We start from the raw sequence: 25315 nt of genomic DNA, 5'->3' as shown, positions 1-25315 counted from the left end.
CCCACTGTGCATTATGACCTAGCAAAACTGGTATGCAATATCAACCCTCATAGTCCACCCTTGTCAATCTGGAACCTGTAGACATTCCCTTAAACTATATGCAATTGGTAAATAAAAACAATTACAAAGTCAAATTTGCATCTAACATGATACTACTAAGATGTTTACAACCCAAACCAAGCTAGTTCTGCTTATGTCTTACAAAGAAAGGAAGAAAGCAAAATAATTGCTATAAATATATACATATATAATAAAACACATGATTCAAATCCACCAGCTGCTTCACAGGAGAAGGATGGACAATCTCCTCCTGTGCAATGAACTACCTCTGAAAACCTGCTGGAGGGTTAGTTATGTGTCAGTTCCAAGTTGACAGCACACAACACCACCACCACCACCACTACATATTAAAACAAGGAAGATGCACGCATAACAGTTACAGCCCTCATACGGCTGTAGATGGTATTTAAAACTGCCTTCTTCTGCTATCTGTTAAGCACCCCTTTACTGTCAGCAACCTCCTCAATTGGCTGTGGTTCTTTGTATAGTGGGGTGACTCAAATTTTCATGTTACAAGGGTCAGGGTCATTAGTAGTCATGCTGGGATGGGGCTGTTGAAGTTTTCCACTAACTTTAGTCACAGGCATAGTAGTATTAAGAGAGTGCTTATATTTCATATATACTCGCTTTTTAACCTCTATTAGCAACATCAAATTTCCCCGTGGAAGTCAGGATCAATCACAGCATAGAACATCATTACTCCCTCCTTTACTTGTTGGCCCAGAGGCATGAGGAACCGAGTGACTAGGTAGCATTCTTAACGTCCAATTCAACAGAAATGATGTTGTTCTCCAGATAGAAACATTTTTCCATTTGGAACTAAAACCTCTAGACTTGTATATAACATAGGATCATGGAGACATAACTTGGAACCACTCTAAAATTTCTAAACTGTGAATACAGGATAAATAGTATGATATATTGGATGCTGCTTTAATACATACCCTGCCTCCTGGAGAACAGTGCTCAAATTCCATTTTCACATACATTCTCCAAGTTTCTGTTTATATATATTAGAAAATCCAGCAATTCTTTTGAAGTTATACTTTGGCTTATATTTTGTACTTCACTTTTTGGTATTTGCTAAAATTTAAGTCTAATAGTTTTAGATCTAGAAGCACAAATGGGTAGTGGGGAGAGGTCCCAGGAGCATTTAATAGTGTTTTGTAAGGTATCTTGCAGTGACACAAGCAACACCCTAAACACCACATCTGAGAAACAACTCAGATGAAGATTCTTCAGACACTGCTGAGTTAAGCTTACTAAATGGGCTGGCTCTATTGGCAGAAGTGATTCCACTGTTTCCAACTTCCTAACTGTCTTGTTCATATGTCTCTGGAAGTCTCTCTCGCAAGTTTCCAAATCCCATGTCTTCCTAAGCAACGCTCCTAATTTTAACTTCAGACACCATTTAAGGTTGAGAATTCAATTCGTGTAATTTAGCCTCTCTTTAAAAATAAGACACTCGGTTTGGGGTTTGGCAACACCTGCACTTCTACAACAAAAATGAAGTTTTCTTTCAGGGTAGAAGTGGCAACTTTCAAATTTTTATGTAACTAATGGAAGCAGGAGTGGCATCCACTTCCTAAACAACATGCCGCCAGAAATTCTATGAACTTTGATAAATGTCAATGGTTGTAGAGAGGCTTCTGGCCTTTTGTTCATAGGGTCGCTACGAGTCGTGCTCGACTTGAAGGCAATCAACAACAACAATGAGCTATTATTCTGAAGTCCTGAGCTCATCTCTTTTTATCATCACTTTGTCTATAAAAATAGGATTAGCTCACCAGCTTTTCTGTATTTCTCACTCTGAAAACAAACTTGCATCTATTCATTTAAATATACATTTTTGTATATTAATATTTCCACTTTATAATATGGATTAGCAGTGCCCTCTTTACCACTGGAAATAGAATCAACAGCATTTTTAAGAGTATTAAGACTTGAGAACCAGTTTAGAAAACTCATCTTTTTTGTTTCTATAGAGCCATTCTTTGTACTAAATGTCTTTGGCTAAGTTCTCTAAAGAAAAGCATGTGTGTAAAAGGAGGGAAAGAAGAGGGAGGGGAAGAGGACGTGGTGGTAGGGGCAGAGGAGGAGAGAGACTGACTGACTGATCTCAAGGATATGGCTCACACGGTTTTAGAGGCTGGCAAGTCCCAAGTCTATGGGTTAAGCACCACTTCCCCTGCCTTATGCAGCAGAAGCGGATGAATCTGAGATTAGTATTTAAGAATAAAATTGTTGTCGTTTTTGTGTACTGTGGAGTCAGAACTGACCCATGGGTGACTCTCTGGAGGGTTTTCAGAGACAGTTAATCACTAGGGAGGAGACTACTATTTTTCTCCTGTGAAACAGCTGATGGGATTCGAACCGTATGCCTTCAGGACTGTAGCACAGCTTCTTGTCACTAGGTCACCAGAGCAGAATAAAGTGGAGAGGAAAAAAATTAGTATTACCACAGTCATGACATAAATGAACTTCAAATATGGCATAGTGGTGGCCCAAGAGCAGTGCTGGCTGATGAATCTAAGACAGGCAGGTAAGATGGCAGGTTACTGGCTCTCAAAGCTCCAAAGGCTGGAGAATCAAAACTGTGTCAAAGGATGATGAGTTGGATGAAGGATCGAGAGTAAGCAAGGAAGCTTTGCCAGAATGTCCATACATATACTGAATGCTGGCCCACACCGTCTAGGTAACTTCTCCTGAAACTGATTGGCTGATCACACCACAGATAATGATTACATCACTACCTAACTGCCATATCACTGAAAATCCTGGTTCAGGCGGATGGCTACACAACTTTAGTCATCATGCTATTTTAGGCGTTCGTGGATTTGGAGAAAAAAAAAATACTAGATTTTTAATCTAAAATCATTTATAGAAGAGACAGAGTTAAGTGGATGGGACTAGAACGAAGAGTCAAAGTCTTAGTTTTTTTACTAGTGATTACATTAAAATTCTTTCCCTTTAAGATTTCTTCACTTTAAACAAAATTTTAAAGTTAACACATATGCATGGCACAATGCTGGGTGTTCGTTATATTTCAATTTCTTGAATTCAACAAGACATTTCTGGAACCGGTAAAAGGACTCCAAATATTTTATACAATAAGATTTCAAGAAAATGAATGTATATTTTAAAAGGAATTTATACACATACAGTTAAAAAATATTCAAGGAAAAGTGAGACTTCCTTCCTTCCCAACTTCCTTCTCTTTCTATTTTTGTGTTTCATGTTAAAGTCCATGAACAAGAACTTTTGATCTTATTGCTGTCTATGAAACAAATTTACACTGTGACTGTGGTTAGGGTATCTCTCCCCTGCCCCAATTTAGTTCTGGACTTTCTAAGAGGAGAACAACCAATGGGGAACACTGTAAAGTGAAAACTTTCAATTTTTATATTTTCTTCCCAAGTTCTTTTTCACGAGTCACTTAACAGCTGTAATGAAAAAGATACACCTGAGTAATAAGCATTTCAACTGTCCACAAAATAACACAAAGAAAAGGATGTGAGCTATTACACTAAGATGAGCCAGACATTTAAATAGAACTACATTCAACTACTTACGTTATTGATCATAAGGTGCATTATTGTTTTTGGAATTAGATCTCGAATACATTTGTTGATAATGGACATGTAGGAGTCTACCAGGTTGCGAATGGTCTCCACTTGTCTCTCCAATTGTGGGTCCATGGAAAAGTTTTCTGCTTGTCCATTCTCATCATTTTCAGTCTAGGAGAAAGGGGAATAAAACATGAATTGTCTCATATCAGCTCAATAGGAAAAATACAGTAGACATTACCAGGTAACCAGTTTCTGCTTGGTATATTTGGGATTTATACTACCATATTGAGGGAACCCTGATAGGGTAGTCTGTGGCAAGGTGAACGACTCAAGGTGTAACTCAAAGTCTGTGCATCTCTGTTGGTTCAAATTCATCATAGCTCCACAGGAAAAAGATAGACAGTCTTTTCCACCTGAAATCTATAGCTGTGGAAAACTGATGAATGATTGCTGTGAATGGGAATTGGCCTGGCAAAAGTGAGAAGGAACTACGACATGGTTACATCTTTACTTACAATACATTCATCAAATATGAAACGAGATCAGAACCATATAGCTACTATTATTCTGCTTTTTATCCCGCTACACTCTAGGAAAAAAATTTATTACAACTCTGAGTGAGTGCTCAGATGAATAACCAGATAAACAGTATACCTAACAACTTCTCTCAAGAGAATCATCTCATTTTTTAAGCCATTTTCAAGCTGACCAAAGAACGGAATCCAAACATATAATGCAGATGTAAACCTCTCGGAGGAGTCTCCCAGGGATTTTGTAGATTAGAAATAACCTTGGTGTTCTGGAACCCTTGGGTCTGCTCTGGAATGGATCAGCGTTTGGATCAGCTTCGACTCAAAACTAAATCTCTGAGGGCTGGCCTGGAGCCAACATTAGAGATACAGAGCATAATTCATTCTTCCATGAACTTGCTGGTATTTGTTATATAAATTCATGCTTCTGTCATCACTATGAAAGGCTGGCTCCATTGTGAAAAATGTACAATTTTGAATTCCAACTTGTTATGCTTTGAATAAAGCAGAACACATCTATATACAAAGAATTTATTTGTGCAACATGAGAAAGCATCTGTTTTCTATACCACAGGGCTTGAGTTAATTAATTTTGGCTTATCCAGCGGAGACTGGGCTGGAATGGCATCTTCATCATTAAGGGCTGACCTATTGGCTTGGCATTGAAATCAATTTGGAACAAATGGTCTCCATTTCAAGTCAGATTGAACCATCTAAGCCCTAGAACATGATACAGATATTCTTAGTGGTCTGGCTACTATCTAGCATTTGGAAAGATTTAATTATAAAGGGGGGAAAAAGGGAAATAATTTATTGTTTCTAATGTGGACATGGGGTACTTTGGTATACTAGCAAACCCCAAAACCTGAGGCACTTGGCATAAGTAAACTGGCTGACCTGGAGTGGATTAGACATAATTTTACTTTAGGGCTCATTTTTCCTTACTTCTTCCTTTTGTCTACAACTTGTTGTTAGGTGCCCTCAAGTCAACTACAACTTACAGTAACCCTATGAATAACAGATTAAACTCTGTCCTATCCTGTGCCATCCTTAAGCCCATTGTTGCAGTCATTATGCCAGTTTGTCTCACTGAGAGCTTTTCCTCTCTTTTCACGACCCTCGACTTCTCCCAGCATAAGGTATTTTTCCGAGGACTAACGCCTCCTGACAACATGCCCAAAGTATGTGTGATGAAGAGGCACCATCTTTGCTGCTAAAGAACACTTTGATTGCACTTCTGAGAGGTTTATTCGTTCTTGCCCACAACTTGACTCTTGTAAAACGTTAACTGCCCTCTGGTAGTGTAATCTGTAGGGAGCTGCATTGCCAATGTAGAGATGGTGACTCTCTGGCAGTTCAAATTCACCAGTGACTCCACACAGGTGAAAAATGAAAGTCTCCTCCTACACACTGAGGGTTGAGGGGAAGGTTTGGGTGTTTGGTGTTTTCTTTTAATTTAAATTTAAACCTCTTTATTTAGTGTTAACAAGACATCCTAGAGGGTCCTTTTATTAAAGGTGAGCCCCTTTTATCAATTTTGGAGACTAGGTGAGGCAGTAAGATTCTGTACGATGGGTGCTCGTTTTGTTCAGAGTCTGAGGGTTGGGTGGAATGTCTGGTGTGGTGGTTGTTTTTTCAAAATTTTTTAAGCCTCTTGTTTAGTGTCAGTAAGACCTCCTGAAGGGCCCTCAGCCTCAGGTTGTTATATTTTGGAGGCACATTCTTCTAAGTCATATAGCACTCTCCTGTCAGTTTGCTGTACTGAGGTAATTTGGGCTTGCTGTGATGCTGATCCTTGTGCCACTGGGATGTCAAATGCCATAACAGTTACCCATGGTGGACAGTGTTTGGGGGAGCTTCTAGTTTAAGATATGTTTGAAAGCAGGAGTGGCATCCACTTCCTAAACCACATGCCTCTAGAAACTCTATGAACTTGGAGAAATGACGATTGTTATAGAAAGGCTTCAGGTCTTTTGTTCATAGGGTCTTTACGAATTGTACTCGACTCGATGGCAATCAACAACAACATGCCTCAATAACTTTACTGTTATCCTTTTCTGTGCGTTGGATCTTGTATTACATGACGACTGGTGTCAGAATGGTTCATCATCTGTTGTAAACTCCAAGGAGTAGAGGATCTGGACTTTGGTACCAGGAGAGTAGCTTGCTCTCTTTATCTCCGTGAACTCTTGGGAGTTACTTAAAAGGTAACTAAAGAACCACTTGAATCTATTATCCACGCTTTTTGCATTATAGCTCCTCCTTAGAACCTTTCTTGAAGATCTTTTTCCATTACTAGGACATCAGTCCGACTTTGTAGCACAGAATTTTTATGATTGTTATTAAGGCTCCTCAGAATCTCCTAAGCCAAAAAAATATGAGTACCAGTTGGAGCTGGTAGAAGGCCTTACAGCATTTGCCATCAACGGAAAGATATCAGTATAAGGATAAACTGGGATATGAAGTGGACTGATGCACTAGACTGATCATCAGTGTAAAGACAACTCTCACACAATAAAGGAACACTAAAACAAAGCAAAGACAGAACCTCACAGCAAATAAAGATTTTATCTGACTTTGGGGAAACTACAAGTCTTAACCTATCTCTTGGGCTACATACACACTGTTTGTCTCTGTTATTAAATGCACATTTGATTTTTCTGCTGGAAGTATGAGTAATGCCACATCAGGAGGCAGCTCAGATGAAATGCAGTGTGCATGAATGACTGTATGGAGGACAGTGTAAATGAGAGATTGTGTGAAATACTGTGTGTATTAATGAAATACAATGTATATAATTGAAATACAATGCAGATGAGCTGTTGTATGCAAACTAATTTAAAAAAGAGAAACCTCCCCCACCGCAAAAATTAAGTGGCTTCTAACTGTAAAACAAACAAAAAAAGAGGCAGCTCAGAGCCATTTTCTGATACTCCAGTGTACTACATGAATAAGCATCTTGGTCTCTCAAGATGTGCGTTCCCAGAGTTCCCTACTATCCTCCCTATGATATTATGACCCTATGATATTATTAACATGAAAATTCCAATGTTACACAACCAGAACTGCTCAGACATTGTTGCTGTTATGTGCTGTCAAATCACTTGTGCCTCATAGAGACTCTATGTAAAAAAAGCTCTGAAACCTGCTTTATCCTGAGCTAACCTTACTGTTTCTGACACACCTACCCTCATTACCCCAGTCACTGAATTAATCCATTTCATTGACGGTCTTTCTCTTTTGCACTGTCCCTCCACCCTCCCAAGCAGAATGCCCATCTCCACGGACTGGCCCCTCCTTGCAACAAGCCCAAAGTAAGTCAAACGTAGCTTCAGAATCCTTGCTTTCAAGGAGCAGCCTGGTTTCACACTTTCTCCAAGATGAACTCATTTGTTCTCCTAAAAGTCTAGGGTATATTCAGTATTTTTCTCCAGCACAACAGCCCAAAAGCATCAATTCTTCTATCATCCCTAGTCATTGTCCAGCTTTCTGATGCATAGCAAGTAATTGCAAAGACCATGGTCTAGATCAGGCACACCTTAGTCTTTAGACTGACATCTTTGCTCTATAGTACTCTGGAGAACCCCCTGACAGCAGACTTTCCAAATACAATTCATCTTTTGTTTTCCTGGCTGCTGGTACAAAGAGTTTTGATTGTGGAGCCAAGCAAACGGAAGTTTTTAACAATCTCAATTTCTTCACCGTTTATCATGAAACTGTAAAAAAATTCTATTTATACTAATCCTCACTCATGCTGGGACTAAAACCACATTTGTTAAACTAGGTCAAGTTAGTGGCTAATTCTAGTAACTCAACTAACTGTTGGAATTGCTATCCTTCCCCTTAAGTTTATGCACAAAAGTTCATTTCTTCTAATATCACTTTTATCAGATTACAACTTTTTCAGTGTCCTGTGCTACTGTTAATTTCAGCAACACTGATTCATGAGCCATGCACGTGAGACTTCGGCAGCCTCATGGATTATCTGAAATTTAGCTACCTTGTTTTAGTTTAATCTAAGTTTAATTTAGTTCCCCGATTCTTCCTCATTTTATACTTCTAAAATTTTTTTTAAAAGAACAACAAAAAAGGTTCAGAAGAAACAAAAGCAGCATGTCCTAGGTATTTTCTAAGATATTTTCAGGCGTTTACCACATCTGGAAGCCCTAAAAGAATAGGGAAGATTGTCTATTTAAACAACTTCTTAAAAAAAACCTGCCTCAAAATGTCCAGCCAATTCATTCCTTTCCCACATGACAATGATAAAAAGAGGATGGATAAATAAATTAAAAAAAAAAAGAAAGAAGAAACAACAACAACAAAAAAAGAGGATGGGCTGTGTCCTTTATGGTTACATATTTTTAGGTGTAGGGTCAGAATACCATTCAGAAAATGACTGAAATCCAAATTACTTTTGTGGATGTTTGGCACTATCTTGTGTGAATGGCTGGTGACTGACATTGAGACATCCAGGGGTCTCTTTTGATAGTCATCTTGGTAATCAAGGCACCCTTAAATCCTTACTTATACTAAAAAGGAAGGTGAAATAGCCCTTTGGTGTACAAATCATTTAAACAGATTAGTACAAAACCATTTCCTGAGGCAGAGGTTAAAAATGTCCCAGATATCTAGCCTTTTGAAACTGATATACTACTCCATCATCTCCAACATTAACTACTCCTGCACTCAGCCTTCTAGTTCCTATCTATGTCATAATCTCTCATTCATACACTCATAAACCACCGGAAAATGGCTCACACAGTTGTGGAGAGTGGAAAGTCTTAAATCCGTGAATCAGTCTTGGTTGACAGGTGGCCGCAGGTGTAGGGTGGCTGGATCGTCAATCCATAGATCTACAGATTGCAGGGACTCTTGAACAATGGACCATCAGTTATAGGCTCTGGTTGTTCTGAGCAGATAGATCAGTGTCCAGAGTGAAAAAGGAACACATCTTCTAAGATAATTCCTCTATATAGGTGTTCAGGGCTATAAGCCCCACCACCAAGAAAACAGTGGAAACCTGAATTTTACTTTCTATTAAGGTAGAGATTTGAGATTCATTCCATTCTAGTCTTACCTCATTAAGACAACAAACATTTTGTTCCAGAATGGACTTGCAAGTATAGATAAAGAAGCTAGAATATATACGATATAACAAGATAGATGGGGAGAAGCATCATATTACTTAGTTTACTGCACCACAGACAGAGATGAATAGTTATTTCCAGATCTTTCTATGAGCCCACGATATACCACAACGAGAAAAAGTTATCTATAATATTCCCATGCCTTGCAACACCTTTCAAATGGCACTGCAAATATCAAGAAGCTCAACAACAACAACAAAATATCCTGTAATTCTTTGGTAGTATTAGACAATATAATCGTCCTTGACTTTCTCATAGCCCATCAGGGCAGAGTCTGTGCTTTTGTTCACACCTCTTCCCCCCCCCCCGCGCCCCCTTAATGTACCAATGGGCTCTTGTGTATCAGGAAGTGTGAGGATGGCGCAGGATAGAGCAGGGTTCAGACCTTTGTTCAAAGGGTCACTATGAGTTGTACACAACTCGATGGCACCTGACAACAACAACTTGATGCACCTGGGAAAATATGTCTGAACAACAGAATAAGAAATCAGAAAAATTAATCTAAAGGCTACCTGTTTACATTTACTTCAAAAAATAGATATTTTTAAAAATTATACTAGTTTATTTTCAAAATTCGAGTACATTGTTTTCCAGAACAGATTCTTCCAATTTTCCTCACCTCCCATCTAACTGTATAACACCATTATTAATACCATTATTAATCCCCTTCCCCCACACATCCTTATCTCTCTGGTTCCCCCTCCTTGGGTCCTCATACTCATTCTACAATAATAGTTTTATATAATATTTTCCTTGTAGATTTGAGTTAGTTCACTCAGCATAATGCTCTCCCATCTCTCCCAAGTTAGGTAATAATTTACAAAATCATTGTTCCTGTGTTCTGTTCTGTGTTATATTCTTTTGTGTGAATGCACCATAATTTCTCAATCCATTCGACTTTGATTGTACATCTGGGCTGCTTCCATGTTCTTGCGATAGCGAATGACGCTGCTATGAACACTGGTGTACAAGTCTCCGTTTGTGCCTCAGATCTCGTTTTCTCAGGGTATATTCCAAGTAGTGGAATAGCTGGGTCATATGAAATGTCTATGTTCAGCTTTTTGAGGAAAAGGCCAAACTGTCTTCTAGAATGCTTACACCATTTTACAATCACACCAACAATGTATAAGAGTTCCTTTCTTGCTGCATCCTCTCCAACTTTTATTACTTGCTGTCTTGTTTAAATTTGCCACTGTTACTGGAGTCAGATGATATCTAATTTTGGTTTTGATTTGTATCTCTCTTATTGCTAATGATTTGGAGTATTTCTTCATGTTTCTGTTTGTCATTCAAATATAAAACTTAATAGATATTTTTAGCTGGTTGCCAAATGATATGGGTTCATGGTTCAACTATACATTACAAATCTTAAATATGTTTACAGTCATCCTAGGAATAATGAAAGGCTTACTTAATATATGTAATTCCATCCCAGTTTCCATCTCTACACAAATGATTATTTATCTTAAAGAAGCCAAATTCTTGAAGGAAATGGATTTCATAATTTAAATCAGATATCCGAGGAAGCTAAATTATTCCCCTCATGTGGCCCTGTTTTCAACACTGATAACAGCCAGCTTGCTCTATAGATGAAACCTCACTAGCAACATGGCAAGATGAAGGTAAAACATGTTTAATGATAACTTAATTGACTGATAACCTTAGCCTACAGAATGTCTTCTCAAAGTCCTTGCAGAAGAAAGGTGTGTAAAGACAATCAATGTTCCCTAGCAAACGTTTGATCAAAAGAGAGAAATGTGCTAATATATTAAAAAACTTGAGGGATTTCCATAGTTAAACTGATTGAGATTCAGATTAGACCTCATTTTATTTTAGAGTCCCTTGCCCTTATTTTCTTTTTGTCCATAGTTTCAGTTTTACAAAGATTAACTATGTGGTTCATGGAGAAAAAAATTTGTCAAAGATGTTTATCAAGAATGTTTGTATCTAGTATTCCAAAATAATGTTTCTTGTGATAAGAAGGAGAAATGAGAGTGGGGAAAGAAGAAAGGAAGAGTCAACTGTTTTCAGGAAGAATGTTCCTAGATTTGTGCCAGGAAGCCTGTACACAAGATACTTTGTGCAAACCTAAGGATGTTTTGTGAAAGTATCCTATCCTTAGACATAAGATACAAGCGAACTAGTTTATGCAACCCCAGCCACATAAAAGTCACAAGAATTGTTTTATTGTAATTTTTTCTCTATTAGTTTATTTAAAAAATTTGAATATAAATTTGAACAAATTCTTTCCATTTCCCTCACCCCTCTACCCATCAAATTGTACAATCCAATGATTAATGCTCCCTTCCCCCTGCACATCCACATCCCTCTGCTTCCAGCCTCTCCCCCACTCCTGAATCCTTATATTCATTCTACAATAACAAGTCGCCAGAATTTTATGTTAAAAGCTGTACTTTTACTCCAGCATATTGGAGTAAACTGTATTTCCACTACTCTGCTGCCTACTTAAGGTTGTTTGTTCTTCAATAAACCACACTATTTAGAATAAGACAAAATTTGTAGTTTAAAAACATATTAAAAGGATATATGCTCATTCCAAAACTAACAGTAATCTTCCATTTCTGAGAGTATGGTCCTATGCTTCAGGGTGATAGTAGTAGAACATTTATGAGAAATCTTACTCACTACTCTTCTAGCAAAGCAGAGAACTAGCAAATTAAAAAATTGACAGCTATTTATCTTTTATAATTTATTTGAAAATGACCTTGATAATTAAGAAAAAGAACTAGATCAAGCATGCTATAGTATCTAATTTTCACTATTAGTTACGGTACAGGAACAAGGAATGAGATGGCCTGAGATAAACAGGTCAAAAGCTAAGACTTCTGCTGTTATGAGATGCCCTCAAGTTGACTACAGGTTATAGTGACCCTAGGAACAAAAGATTTTGCCCTATTCTGAGAGCCCCTTGTTATAGTCACTGAGTCAGTTCATCTTGTTAGGTGTTTTCCTTCCCATTTTTCTCTGATCCTCTACATTTCCCAACATGATGCCTTTTCCTAAGAACTGGTCCCTCCTAACAATATACTCAAAGTATGTGAGACAAAGTTTCACCATGCTTGCCTCTTAAGGGCAGCATCTCTCAAGAGAAAAGCTTGCAGTTGTCAAAGATTTAATTTTACTTGGATCCAATTACACCCATGGTAACAATAGTGAAGAAATCAAAAGACATGGTGCACTGGGGAAAAGTACTGTAAAGGACTTCTCCAAAGTTCAAAAGAGCAAGAATGTCAGCTGAAAGACTAAGGAGTGTCTTACCCAAGTCATGGTATTTTCAATTGCTTCTTGTTGTTGTTCTTATGTGCCATCAAGTCACCTGTGACCCATCGCAATCCTATGTACAGCAGCTCTGAACCCTGCCTTGTCCTGAGCCAGCCTCACTAATTCTAACATACAAACCCCCACTACCCAGTCACTGAATCAATCCATCTCATCCAGGGTCTTCTCTCCTGCGCTGCACCTCCACCTTCCAAGCATGAAGTCCTTCTCCAAGAACTGATCTTTTCTGAGACAAAGCTTCAAAATACTAGCCTCCCAGGAGAAACTTGGTTTAACCCTCTCTAAGACAGACCTATTTGTTTTCTTGGTAGTCCATGGTATGTTCAAGACTCTTTTCCAGCACCACAAATCAAAGGTACCTATTTTTCCTTCTGTCATCCTTAGTCATTGTTCAGCTTTCTAAAGCAAAGCAAGTAACTGCAAAGACCATGGCCTGGATTAGGGGCACCTTAGTCTCTAGACTGACATCGTTGTTTTTCAGTACTCTGGAGTGGCCCTTGACAGTAGATTTTCCCAATGCAGGTAATCTTTTCATTTCCTGACTACTGCTTCCAAGAGTTTTAATTGTGGAGCTGAGCAAGCTGTAATTGTTAACAACCCAATCTCTTCTCCATTGATCATGATGCTGCCAATTGGTCCAGTGGTGAGAACCTTTGTCTTCTTGATGTTAAGCTTCAATCCATCTTGAAGACTACAGTTTTTTACTTTCTGCAAGTGCTTCAGGTCTTCCTCAGTTTCAGCAAGGAAGGCTGTGTCATCTCCATAACGTAGGTTATTTATTAGTCTACCTCTAATCCTGATCCCCCATTCCTCCTCATAAAGCCCTGCTTTCTGATTGATATGTTCTGCATATAGATTGAAAAGGTAAGGAGACAGGATGACTCCCTGATACACTCCTTTCCTGACTTTGAATCATGCAGTGTTTCCTTGCTCTGTTCTGATGACTGCTACTGGTCCAAATATAGGTTTTGCATAAGCACAATCAAGTGTTCTGGAATTCTCACTTTCCTCGAGATTAGCCACAATTTGTTGTGATCCACACAGTCAAATGCCTTTGCATAGTTAATAAAACACAGATAGACATTACTCTGGTACTCTTTGCTTTTTGCCAGGATTCATCTAACTTTGGCAATAATGTCTCTAGTGCCATGACCTCTTCTAAATCCAGCTTGTATTTCTGGTAGATCTCTGTCAATGTATTGTTCCAGTCATTTCTGGATAATCTTCAGCAGGATTTTGCTAATGTGTGAAATTAATGTTATATTGTTTTGTAATTTCCACACGCTGTTTGGTCACCTTCTTATGCACCTGAAATTTGAACAATAAGGAAGACTGCAGAAGAATAAATTCCTTTGAATTGTGGTGTTGGAAAGGAATGTTGAAGTCTCATAGGCTGTGACAGGAACAAATAAGACTGTCTTGAGGAAGCTAATACTATAAAGTGGTTAAATGATAGAGGGAAGGTCAGCCAAGGTAGTGAAGAAACCTTATAATATTTCTAATTTCTCGCTAGGATATACAGACTTCCACATGACAGTAATACTCTAAAGATCAGTGGCTACAGGGGCACTGCATATTAACATTTCAGGTTCAAATTAAGACTGTATCTTATGCATTTGTTGTGTGACCATGCTTAAGTTATCTGATGTGACAGACTTGACTTCCTACCTTTAAAATGACTATGTTTGGATGTACTGTTGAGCTTGGAACGGACTCAGAGCTGACCCTCCAGTGAATTTTTAGAGGAAGCAAATCCCATGGTATCTTTTTCTTGAGTAGTAGGTGGTGGATTCGAACTGCATACCTTTGAGTTGGCAGCACAACTTCATATTACTAAGCTACCAGAGCCCCCTGATATTTAGTTTGAAATGGACCTAAATTAGCCGTGACAATGAAATGAAATAACTTATACAAAATGACCTAGCAGAAGGTCTCATACATGGTAAATACATGTTGGTTTCTTCCTTTGTTCCTTCCTGGTTACTTGTGGGGTAAGATGAAGAGAAGGGCCTTACTCTCAATCCATAGAATAAAAAAATGAAGATGACAAATCTGAATATAAAACACTTCTAATTCAAGCAGTATAGAAGGCTCAGCAGTTTGGCTGGCTTGTCCTACACATCCATGTTTTCGGAATGTTATTTCACTTGCTTGGAATCTCCTTCTCCAGTGCGCTCTTACTTGTGAAGACATTCCATCTTTCCAATCCATGTGCCCCACAATCTGTCCTAGAAAAGTCTTCCAATCCTTCACTACTTCCTTCTTCACACTTCATATCTGCGTTGCACTCACATTCATTATTCAGTGTATTCCACTCCCTCTATTAGCTTCTGGGATCTTGTTTCTCTCTCCCCTCTCAGCACCTGGCACAGAGGTCAGTGCATAAGAGAAGAGAAGTGAAATACAGAACATGTTGACCCAAATTTTGGAACTTGTTCAGTGTACTTCATTTTCTAGGAGTGGCTACTTCTTTAAGCAGTTTAGACAGTAGTAGAGAAATCAGATTTTTCTTTCTCTCTCTCTATCACCATTGAATTGAAACAACTCATAGTTGACCCTTAAGCAGGTTTCTGAGGCTGTAAACTTTATGGGAGGAGATGCCCATCTTTTTTCTGTGGAGTCATTGGTGGATTTGAACCACCAGAGAAATCAGCTGTCTTTGCAGCACAGTTTCCTGTGGATAATGTGACCACAGTTCCTTGATGAATTTAAATATTACTCAACAGTAAAAAGTATGATAAAATAATTATTAATTTACATATGTTATGTACCATCAAGTCAGAACAAACCCATAGCTGAATGACCCTATGGCAGGTTTTCAGAGGCATAATTTACATATATGAAAGAGTAAAGATAATACATAGCATTAAAGAAAACATATGTAAAGTTCCATTATAAATATAATGCAGTGCAATCTGTCTCTGATGCAAAACACACTCAGGTTCTGCTATTGTATTTAGCATAATGATGGCAATGGCATCCTCAGCATCAAGGTACTACCTCTCCCAGGAACCTTTACTGAGCACTGACTAGTTGCAGACACTATGCTAGTATTTTAACATCTACACCCATGTTATTGCCACTCTATCAGTGAAGATTCTAAGGCTCTGAAGCCAAAATTTCAACCTGAACATTCAATAAATATAAGAGAAATACAACTTTCAATAATTTAAAAAATTTTCCTTGGCCACAAAGAAGAAATAGATGAAAATAGTGAACTAGCCCTCATATATAATTTCACAGAAAATACATTTAAAAATAGTTTTGTTAGTTTTTAAAAAAATATCCTTTGAAGTAATAATATTTATTTAAAAAACATGGAGTGGACTTGGGGGGAGGGACTGCATAACAATGAAAGAATTTTTCTTTCACTTTTCAAAGAGAAGAATGAACTGGAGGGAAGGGGTGGGCAGGGAGAAAAGTGCAACAATGAATGAATGGAAATCCAAAATATCTGTAAATTTTCATTACAATTAATAATAACAAATATTAAAAAAAGATTAAGTAAAAAACAGAAAATAAGAAATAGTACTTATTAAATATATTTCTAGAAATAGGAAAAAAATAGGCACCTTATATCACTCTCTACATTTTTACCAGCAGCCCGGGAATTAAAAAAAAAAAAAAAGTATTGTATTGGAAAATTTGGACGTCAGGAACAGAACATCTCTGAAGTGCAGAGGAGCAAAGAAATCTGTTTGAAGACTAAGGTGCTCCTGATCCAACTGTGATCTTTCCAGTTATTTACTATGCATCTGAAAGTTGGACGACAAATAAGAATGACAGAAGAACTGATGCCTTTGAGTTGTGGTGTTGGAGGAGAGTGCTGAATATCCATGGACTGTCAAAAGGACAAACAAATATGTCTTGAAAAAGGTACAGTCAGGGTGCCCCCTGAAGGCAAGGATAGTGAAACCGCATCTCACTCTCACATATTTTGGGCATGTTGTTATTGTTGTGTCAGCTGGTACTGACCCACAGTGCACCCTCTAGTGGGTTTTCAAAGGCAGCTAACTGAACAGGAGAAGACGGCCCCTCTTTCTCCTGCAGAGCAGCTGGTGGGCTGCAACACAGCTTATTACCAGTAGGCCACCAGATGAAAGTCATACAAGTGTTCAGGTCTTTCATTCACAGGGTCGCTATGAGTCATCTATGACTCAATGGCACTTAACAACAACAACAAGCAGAGTTAGGAGGAGCTATTCCTTGTAGAGGGACATCACACTGCTAAAGGTGGAAGGTCAGTGAAGAAGGAGAAGACCTTTACAAGATGGACTGACATAGTGACTGCAATGATGAGGTCCAGTGTGTCACAGACGATGAGGATGGCACAGGTTAGGACAGGGTTCAGATCCATTGTTCACAGGGTCAATATCAGTCACAGTTGACTCCATGACACTTAACAACAACAACAACGACGACACTTTCACATTGCTGCTGTGCTAGATTTTATGAGTGGATTTTTGATTCCTAGTGACCCCACATGACAAAGCAGAAGCCCTCATTGAGTTTTGTAGGCTGCCCTCTTTATGGGAGCATATTTCTAGGGGTTTTCTCCATACAGAGCCAAGTTACCGGGTGTTTTAAAATCACCACCCTTTCAGTGAGCAGCCCCTGTATTAACTGTCGTGCCATGCAAGCTATGTCAAATGTCCCCTGGTGTACTCCTGTTAACATCCATCCTCGCCCTTTACAGTTTTGTATGTTGGAATAATGGAAAATACATTGCTTTTCATTGTTTGAAACAAGATACAAGTAATTAGCAAAATGTCAAAGTGAATAAAGAACACTGAATGTTCCAACATTCAACATTTTTGAAACAACAAAGCAGCGTTTCCAAAATAACCAACAGAACAATTTGAAATTCCTTTGAGTTTTGGGAATACAAGTAGGCACGTAAGGCTCTTTGGTCAACTCAGAATCGGAACTGAGTCAACGTACAGTTTTTTTTGAGTGGACATGTGACCACACACAAATTCTAACTATTCTGAAAACATGCACATAGGTGAGGAGTCACAGAATTCAGAATAAAATTTGACATTTTAAGAAAGAAACAAGTAGTTAATTTGCCATTCTAAAATGTTTCCCATTCAAAGAGGAATGGGAAAAAAGACACATAGATGGAAATTTTCTTTTAACTGAGTAACAGAGAAGAGAAAAAATTCTTTTCTCTGTTTTAGTTCTCATCACATTCCCTGTTGTACTCTTTGCTGTATGCATGTCATGTATGACTAGGTATTTTTTCTTCGTTTAAATTACAAGATTGCAATAGGATTCTTTGCAATATAAGCACTGAAATGACAGCTGTTTATCATTATCCTCATCAAGGGAATGTAAAATAAAAATAGTAATTTGTCTCTGATCTTTGAGAGAAAAAGGAACCGTCTGCAAACATTTAACCTTTTATGTGAAGGTTCATTGATGCTGTTTACAAATGTGAATAATATTGTGGAAACCAGCTTTCTTCTGAAAAAAAAAAATAATACAATGGACAGGCTTTGCTAGCGCAGCTTTTCCCCGACAAAATAGCTTTTGATAATTTGAATGCAATTTAAATAATAACCACCTAGCCCAACTTCGTCAAGGTGAAGTTCTTAGTCAAAATTAATACCATAACTTCTCTTCTTATAAAGCCATTTGTACAGTATTTAAGAAATGAGCTGTCCTACACAATTTTAGAGACGTTCTCTTTGAGGCATTCAATGTAAAAGAGAATGAAACAACCAAATAAAAAATAAATGTGAGGCATCCATTACAGAAGTTCTGCATTGAGATGTCTCGTTTTCATGTGCATAGTTTTGTCCCTTCCTTTCATTAAATCTTCTTATTTAATGGTCTTAGGCTATTTGAAGGTCATGCAACTTTCTTTAGTCTGATGACTTTTAACATCTTTGATGAGGAATACTAAAGTTTGAAGTGTCCTGACAGTTATGTACTCTAAAATACAACAGAGCAAATGAGGTATCTGACTGCATTTCATTTTACCAAAGGAAGACACTGGAAAGTAAAGATACAAGTGATTTTTACAGATAGTTGCCGCTTACTCCTGGTGGTACAGTGGCTAAGAGCTGGGATGCCACACCAAATGGCTGGCAGTTCAAACTCTCCAGGAGCTCGCAGGCAGAAAAACTTAGCAGTTTGATTCAATAAAGACTACAGCATTGGAAACGTCATAGGATAAGTGTACTCTCATCCTACGGGTCACCATGTTTTGGAATCTACTCAAGAACAGTGGATTTGACTTGCTTTGGGGATTTTTCTTTTCTCTTATTGTTTTAGAAACTCTGGTGGCATAGTCCTTAGAGAGTTGTGCTGCCAAACTAAAGGTCATGCCCTGCTAGTGGTTAGAATCTACCACCCGCTCCATGGTAGAATGATGAGCCGTCTCCTCCTATATGATTTACAGTCTCAGAAACTCACTGGAGGATCAGCTGTGAGTTGGTTCAAGTAATTGCTTGCTAAGCATCCAAGAGCTGGACAATGACTAAGGATGACAGAGGAACTGATGCCTTTGAGTTGTGGTTTTAGAGAAGAGTGTTGAACATACCATGGACTGCCAGGAGAACAAACAGGTCTGCCATGGAGAGGGTCAAGCATGGTTGCTCCTTGGAGGCAAGGATTTTGAAAGTCTATTTCACATACTTTGGGTATGTTGCTGGGAGGGACCAGTCTTTGGAGAAATGCATCAGGCTTGGAAGAGTGGAGGGTCAGCACAGGAGAGGAAGACCCTGGATGAGATGGATTGACACAGTGACTGTGACAGTGGGAGCAGGTGTTAGAGACAGTGAGATTGCCTCAGAATAGGGCAGAGTTCAGAGCTACTGTTTACAGAGTCTCTATGAGTAGACTTGATGGAACATAACAACAACATCAGTAGTATTATTGTCATACAGTTCTCTACGGCCGTAAACAAGAAGGTTGTTTTTGTGTGCTGTTGAGAAGGAACTGACCCACTGCTGACTCTCCAGTGGGTTTTCAGATGCAGTTAATTACATAGGGGGAGATTGTCCACCCTTCTCCCTCATAGCAGTTGGTGGACTCAAACCATGTGCCTTTGGGATTGTAGGACAACTTCCTCCCACTAGGCCACCAGAGCTCTCTGGTGAATGAAATACATTATTTAACTTTTTAAAAATTAGCTCATCATTATAAAAACTGTTACTAGGGTAATGCAGCCTTGAATATTTCATACCCACAATGTGGAGAATGCTTGTAGCTGGAAATCCATTCAAACCTACGAAAAACAAGGTGAGAAACATGCCTTTAAAGGAAGGAATCCATGATAAACTCCTATGCTGTATTGGCTGGTTCTTTGGCCAGGCAAGCTGTTGTTACTGGTAGGTGCCCTAGAGTAGACTACAACTTGCTGTGACTCTATGAACAACAGATCTGAGTACTGCCCAATTCTGTGTCATCCTCTCAATAAGCTTGAGTCTGATGGAGATCTTGATTGGCACAGGGTAGTGTAAAAATTTCAATCTGTTGTTCATAATGTAGCTATGTGACATGTGAAGCACAATTTAGTGTTCTGGGCTTGCCATGCTTAATGTTATTCATAACTGCCTTTTATGACTCACACAGTCAAATGTCTGTGTAGTCAATAAAATACACACAACATCTTTTTGTTATTCTCTGCTTTCCGCCAAGATTTCTGGAAGTTCCTAGTCAGTGGACTATTCCGGTCATTTCTAAATATTTGGCAAGATTATACTTGCATGTGATGGTAATGATACTGTTAGTAAGTTCTTTATTCTATTAGATCACTGTTTGCTTTTTTTTTTTTAAAAAAAAAATGAGAACAAATATGGCTCTCTTCCTGTCAGCTGGCCAGGTAACTGACTTCTAAATTTTTTAGCACAGACTTGTAAGCATGTCCAGAGCTGCATCAGTTTGCTGAACACCTCAATTGGAATTTCATCAATACCGGGAGTCTTATTATTATTATTATTATTATTTTTTGCCAATGACTTCATTGTGGTTTGGAATTCTTTCTTCACTACCACAGGTTCTTGATCAAATGCTACTTTCTGAAATGGTTTAGTGTGGACCAATAATTTTTGGGCTTTTTTTTTTTTGGTACAAACACTTTTCCACCCACCTTTTTTTTAAAAAAAAAATTATTATTTTGTGTGTGTGTACCGTCAAATCAGATCTGACTGGTACAGGAGGAGATTTTTCCTCCTTCTCCAGCAGAGCATCTGGTGGATTTGAACTGCATACCTCTAGTATTGCAGTGCAGCTTCTTGCCACTAGGCCACCAGAGCTCACTCATCCACCTTTTTTTTGAGGTGTCTTACATTATTCAATATTTTGCCCACAGAATCCTTCGATATTGCAACTGGAGGCTTGATTTTTTTCCCCCTTCAGTTCTTCCAGCCTGAAAAATGCTCAGAATGTTCATCCCTTTTGGTTTTCTAATGCCAGCTTTTTTGCACATTTCATTATAATACTTTATCTTCTCAAGATGTTCTTTTCATTTATGAGTTGAATTGGGTTTTTTCCCCTGAGGGAGCCTCAGCTTCAGATACCCAGGGAATGTGATTGATCTCTTGGATTCAGAGGTCTCAGAAGAGCTTCTTCTCTGCCTGTGCAAAATATATCACAATCTACAACCAGAACCGTATTATGACTGATATGGAAAGCTTGATGGCTATCACTGATGATGTCTATGTTTTTAAACTCTAATTATAGTAAAAATGCTGGGAAGCAACAGGGATATCAGTTTGTATCACTTTCAATTAGCATCCTGAACACAGGAGAAAAGATTGAATTTACTCTGATCCAGATTAGCCTGATAACCTGCAAGTTAACAAGCAGGAATTATATTTACTTGCTTATGCTATTTTCATGTTTATTCTTCTTTGTCTTTATCCTAAACTTATTATTACTAAAAGGAGCACTGCTGTAGTCATATGTAAGGTGCTGAGACTGCTAAGCAAAAGGATACAGGTTTGACTCTAGTCTGTGAGAGAAAGAGCAAAGGTCTTCACTCTGCAAGATTCACAGACTTAGAAGCCTAATGGAGAGTCACTAAGAGTTGGAAACTACTTGGCATCAACAATTTTTTTTATTCCCCCTACTGTAGAGCAGCGATGTCAGGCTGGAGACTAAGGTGGGCCTGATCTGGCTATAGTCTTCGCAGTTACATGTTATGCATTGGAGAGTTGGACAGTGAATAGGGCTGATAGAAAGAGACTTGATGCCTTTGAGCTGTGGTGCTGGAGAAGAGTGTTGAATATACCATGGACTGCTAGGAAAACAGGTTTTTCCTGGAGAGGGTGAAGCCAGAATGCTCCTTGGAGTCAAGGATTCTGAAGCTTCATCTAACATACTTTGGGCATGTTGCAAGGAGGGACAGGTCCTTGGAGAGGGACATCGTGTTTGGCAGAGTGGAGTGACGGCAAAGGAGAGGAAGACCTTCGATGAGATGGATTGAATCTGTCACTGGAGAGATGGTAATGAGTGTGTTTGAGATGGCGAGGTCAACACAGGATAGAGTGGCGTTTAGGGCTCTTGTACATAGGGTCACTATGAATGGCAAGTGACTCGATGGCACATAACAACAACAATATTGATTTTTATAAGAGCTCTGGTGGCCTAGTGGCAAGAAGCTGTGCTGCAATACCGAAGGCACGAGGTTTGAGGTCACCAGCTGCTCCATGGGAGAAGGATGGGCAATCTCCTCCTATGCAATTAACTGCCTCTGAAAACCTGCCAGAGGGTCAGTTATGGGTTGGTTCCGATCCTATGGTACACAACCACAACAACAACAACAAACAACAACATCAACAACAACATCGATTTTCATATCTTGTCATCTCAGAATAGTTTTCTAATAAATATTTTGGAACTATGTAAAATTAATGCAAATTTAAATAGCTCTAGGAAAAATACTTTAGGGTTTTAAAACTATTTCTTTACTAAAAATGATATTAATTTTGATGTAGTTCTGTAATGATTTCCCAACAACAGCCCAATAGCCACCTCAAAGTGTGTTTATTTCTGTGTAGTGCCAACATATGCATTTAAGTTCCTAATAAATAACTTGGCTGATGACAACAATGAGTACCTACGACTTAAAGGTGTAAGAAAGTACTGTCTCACATAACTGACAGTCATTACATTTGTATTTAGGATGCATTGAGGCAGTTGTTTTTATTTGCAACTGTAAAAAAAAAATTATAAAACCAATCTTCTTCTTAAGTTCTGGTAATATGTTCTTCTTGTTGTAGTCACATGTTTTTGAGTCAAGTACAGTTCATGGTGACCCTATGAACAATAGATCTGAACCCTATCCTATCTTATGCCACCCGCAGCATCATCTGACATACTTAAGCCCATTGCAGTAGTCATCGTGTCAATTCATCTGGTTGAAAGTCTTCTTCACTGACACTCTACTTTTCCAAGCATAATGTCCTTTTCCAGGGAATATTCTCTCCTAGCAACATGTCCAAAGAGCACTTCAGCTGCACTTTCTCTAAGACACATTTTTGATCTTTTGGTAGTCCAGGGGATATTCAGTGTTCTTCTCCAATATCACAACTTAAAGGCTTAAATTTTTCTTCTACCATCCTTATTTACTGTCCAGCTCTCAGACGCATACAGAATGACTGAAAAGACCATGGATGGCTTGTATCAAGTGAGAAGCTGGACTTTATGAAGAAGAATGTGGCTTTGGAGGAAGACTCTCCTAATGTAAGTTATAATAATTGTAATAGATCTTATTTGGACATGTTGCAAGGAGGTATCCGGCTTTGGAGAGGGATGTCATGCTTTGGAGGGTGGAGAGACAGTACAGGAGAGGAAGACCCTCGATGAGATGGATTGATTCTGTCACGGAGGTAATGGGGATAGGAGTGTCAATGAGATTGGCAGGGGACAGAGCAGGGTTTAGGGCTGTTGTACATAGGGTCACTATGGCACATAACAACAACAACAATTTATCTTATAGTCTATATAATGATCTTTCTTGCTTTATACAAAGGCAAGATAGATGAATTAGTGGGGGATGGAGGGGAAAGTCAATGCCATTGAGTTGATACTGAGTTAAACCATCTCAACTGGGTTCCTAAGGCTATAAAAGTTAACGGAAGGAGATCCCCCTCCTTCTCCCTTGGGGCTGCTGGGAGATTTGAAGACTGGTGATGTGTGGCCTTTTGATTAGCAGCACAACATACTACAGATTGTTCCACTGGAGCCCTTTCATTAATTACATAATATTAATATATTAGGTATTTTAAAACACATTAACAGATAATGTTACTTAAACAGTTTTACTTAAAGAAGAATCTGTATCCTTATATACTGAGTTTGCTTATCATTAAATAAATTTTCTTCAGAAAAAGAAACTATCTGGAAAGAACAACTGAAATAGTTTCTTTAGAAAGCACCATTTTTATTTTTAGGTAATACTAGTAATTTTTAAAGCACAAAATAATTTTCAGTTACTCACTCTCAGAAGAAATATCAACATTTGTTTACAATTCACCTGCCACACAGAAAATCCATTTTTTATGAGCTAAAAAAGAACTGAAATTATAATCAGCTGATAAACACTTCCTTAAATTTCTTTTCGGGTAAAGAAAATATTTCTTTGGAACAGGAGAAAAAAGAATTAAATCTTTTCAAAGAAAATGGTTAACAGTCAAAATGAGGGCAAATGCAAAAAAAAAAAAGTCCCAGTGTAATAGATAATAAAATCGTTTGTTGTTGTTGTTAAGTGTTGTCAAGTCAAGTATAACTCATAGTGACCCTATGTACAACAGCTCTAAACTCTGCTCTGTCCTGTGCCAGTCTCACTGCCCCAGATACACTCATCCCGATTGCCCCAGTCACCGAATCAATCCTTCTCCCAGAGGGCCTTCCCCTCCTGCGCCTGCCCTCCTCCCTCCCAAGCATGATGTCCTTCTCCAAGGACTGGTCTCTCCTTACAACATGACCAAAGTATGTCAGACGAAGCCTAAGAAGCCTTGCCTCCAAGGAGCAGCCTAGTTTAACCCTCCCCAGGATGAATCTGGTTTTTTCCTTGGCAGTCCAGGGTACATTCAATACTCTTCTCCAGCACCACAGCTCAAAGGCATCAATTCTCCTATCCTCCTTAGTCATTGTCCAACTCTCTGATGCATAACAAGTGATTGCAAAGACTGTAGCCTGCATCAGATGCACCTTAGTCTCCAGAGTGACACCATTGCTCTTCAGTACCCTGGAGAGAGGTTCCTAACAGCAAACTTTCCCATCGCAATACGTTTTCTGATTTCCTGGCTACTGGTGCCAAGAGTGTTGACCGTGGAGCCGAGCAAACTAAAGTTATTAACAATCTTAATCTCTTCACCATCCATCCTGATGCTGCCAATTGGCCCAGTGGTGAGAATCTTTGTCTTCTTGACACTGAGCTTCAATCCATACTGTAGGCTGCAGTCCTTGACCCTCTGCAGCAAGCGCTTCAGGTCCTCCTCAGTTTCAGCAAGCAGGGTTGTGTCATCTGCAAAGCGCAGATTGTTGTTAGATCTTCCACCAATCCTGATGCTGCATTTCTCCTCATAGAGCCTAGCCTCTTGGATAATCTGTTCTGCATACAGGTTGAAAAGGTATGGAGACAGGACACATCCCTGGCGTATGCTCTTCCCAATTTTGAACCATGCAGTGTTTCCTTGCTCTGTTCTGAAGACTGCCTCTTGGTCCAAGTATAAGTTTCACATTAGCACGATCA

General features: G+C 38.7%; 1 protein-coding gene across 4 annotated transcripts in view; it reads right to left on the bottom strand.

Annotated features, from left to right (window-relative positions):
- Positions 1–25315, bottom strand: part of DNM3 (dynamin 3) — an 875056-nt gene that overhangs the window by 43119 nt on the left and 806622 nt on the right. For all 4 annotated transcript variants that reach the window (XM_006887429.1, XM_006887430.1, XM_006887432.1 and 1 more), the window contains one exon: positions 3633–3797. In XM_006887429.1, the coding sequence (XP_006887491.1) occupies positions 3633–3797 (165 nt within the window). The remainder of the gene's footprint in view (positions 1–3632; positions 3798–25315) is intronic.

The sequence above is a fragment of the Elephantulus edwardii genome, unplaced genomic scaffold (assembly GCF_000299155.1).
Source record: "Elephantulus edwardii isolate Elephantulus edwardi_28Jun2011 unplaced genomic scaffold, EleEdw1.0 scaffold00057, whole genome shotgun sequence".
NCBI classification, from domain to species: Eukaryota; Metazoa; Chordata; class Mammalia; order Macroscelidea; family Macroscelididae; genus Elephantulus; species Elephantulus edwardii.
Note: the sequence above shows the minus strand (reverse complement) of the source record. Positions and strands in the feature narration are given on the sequence as shown.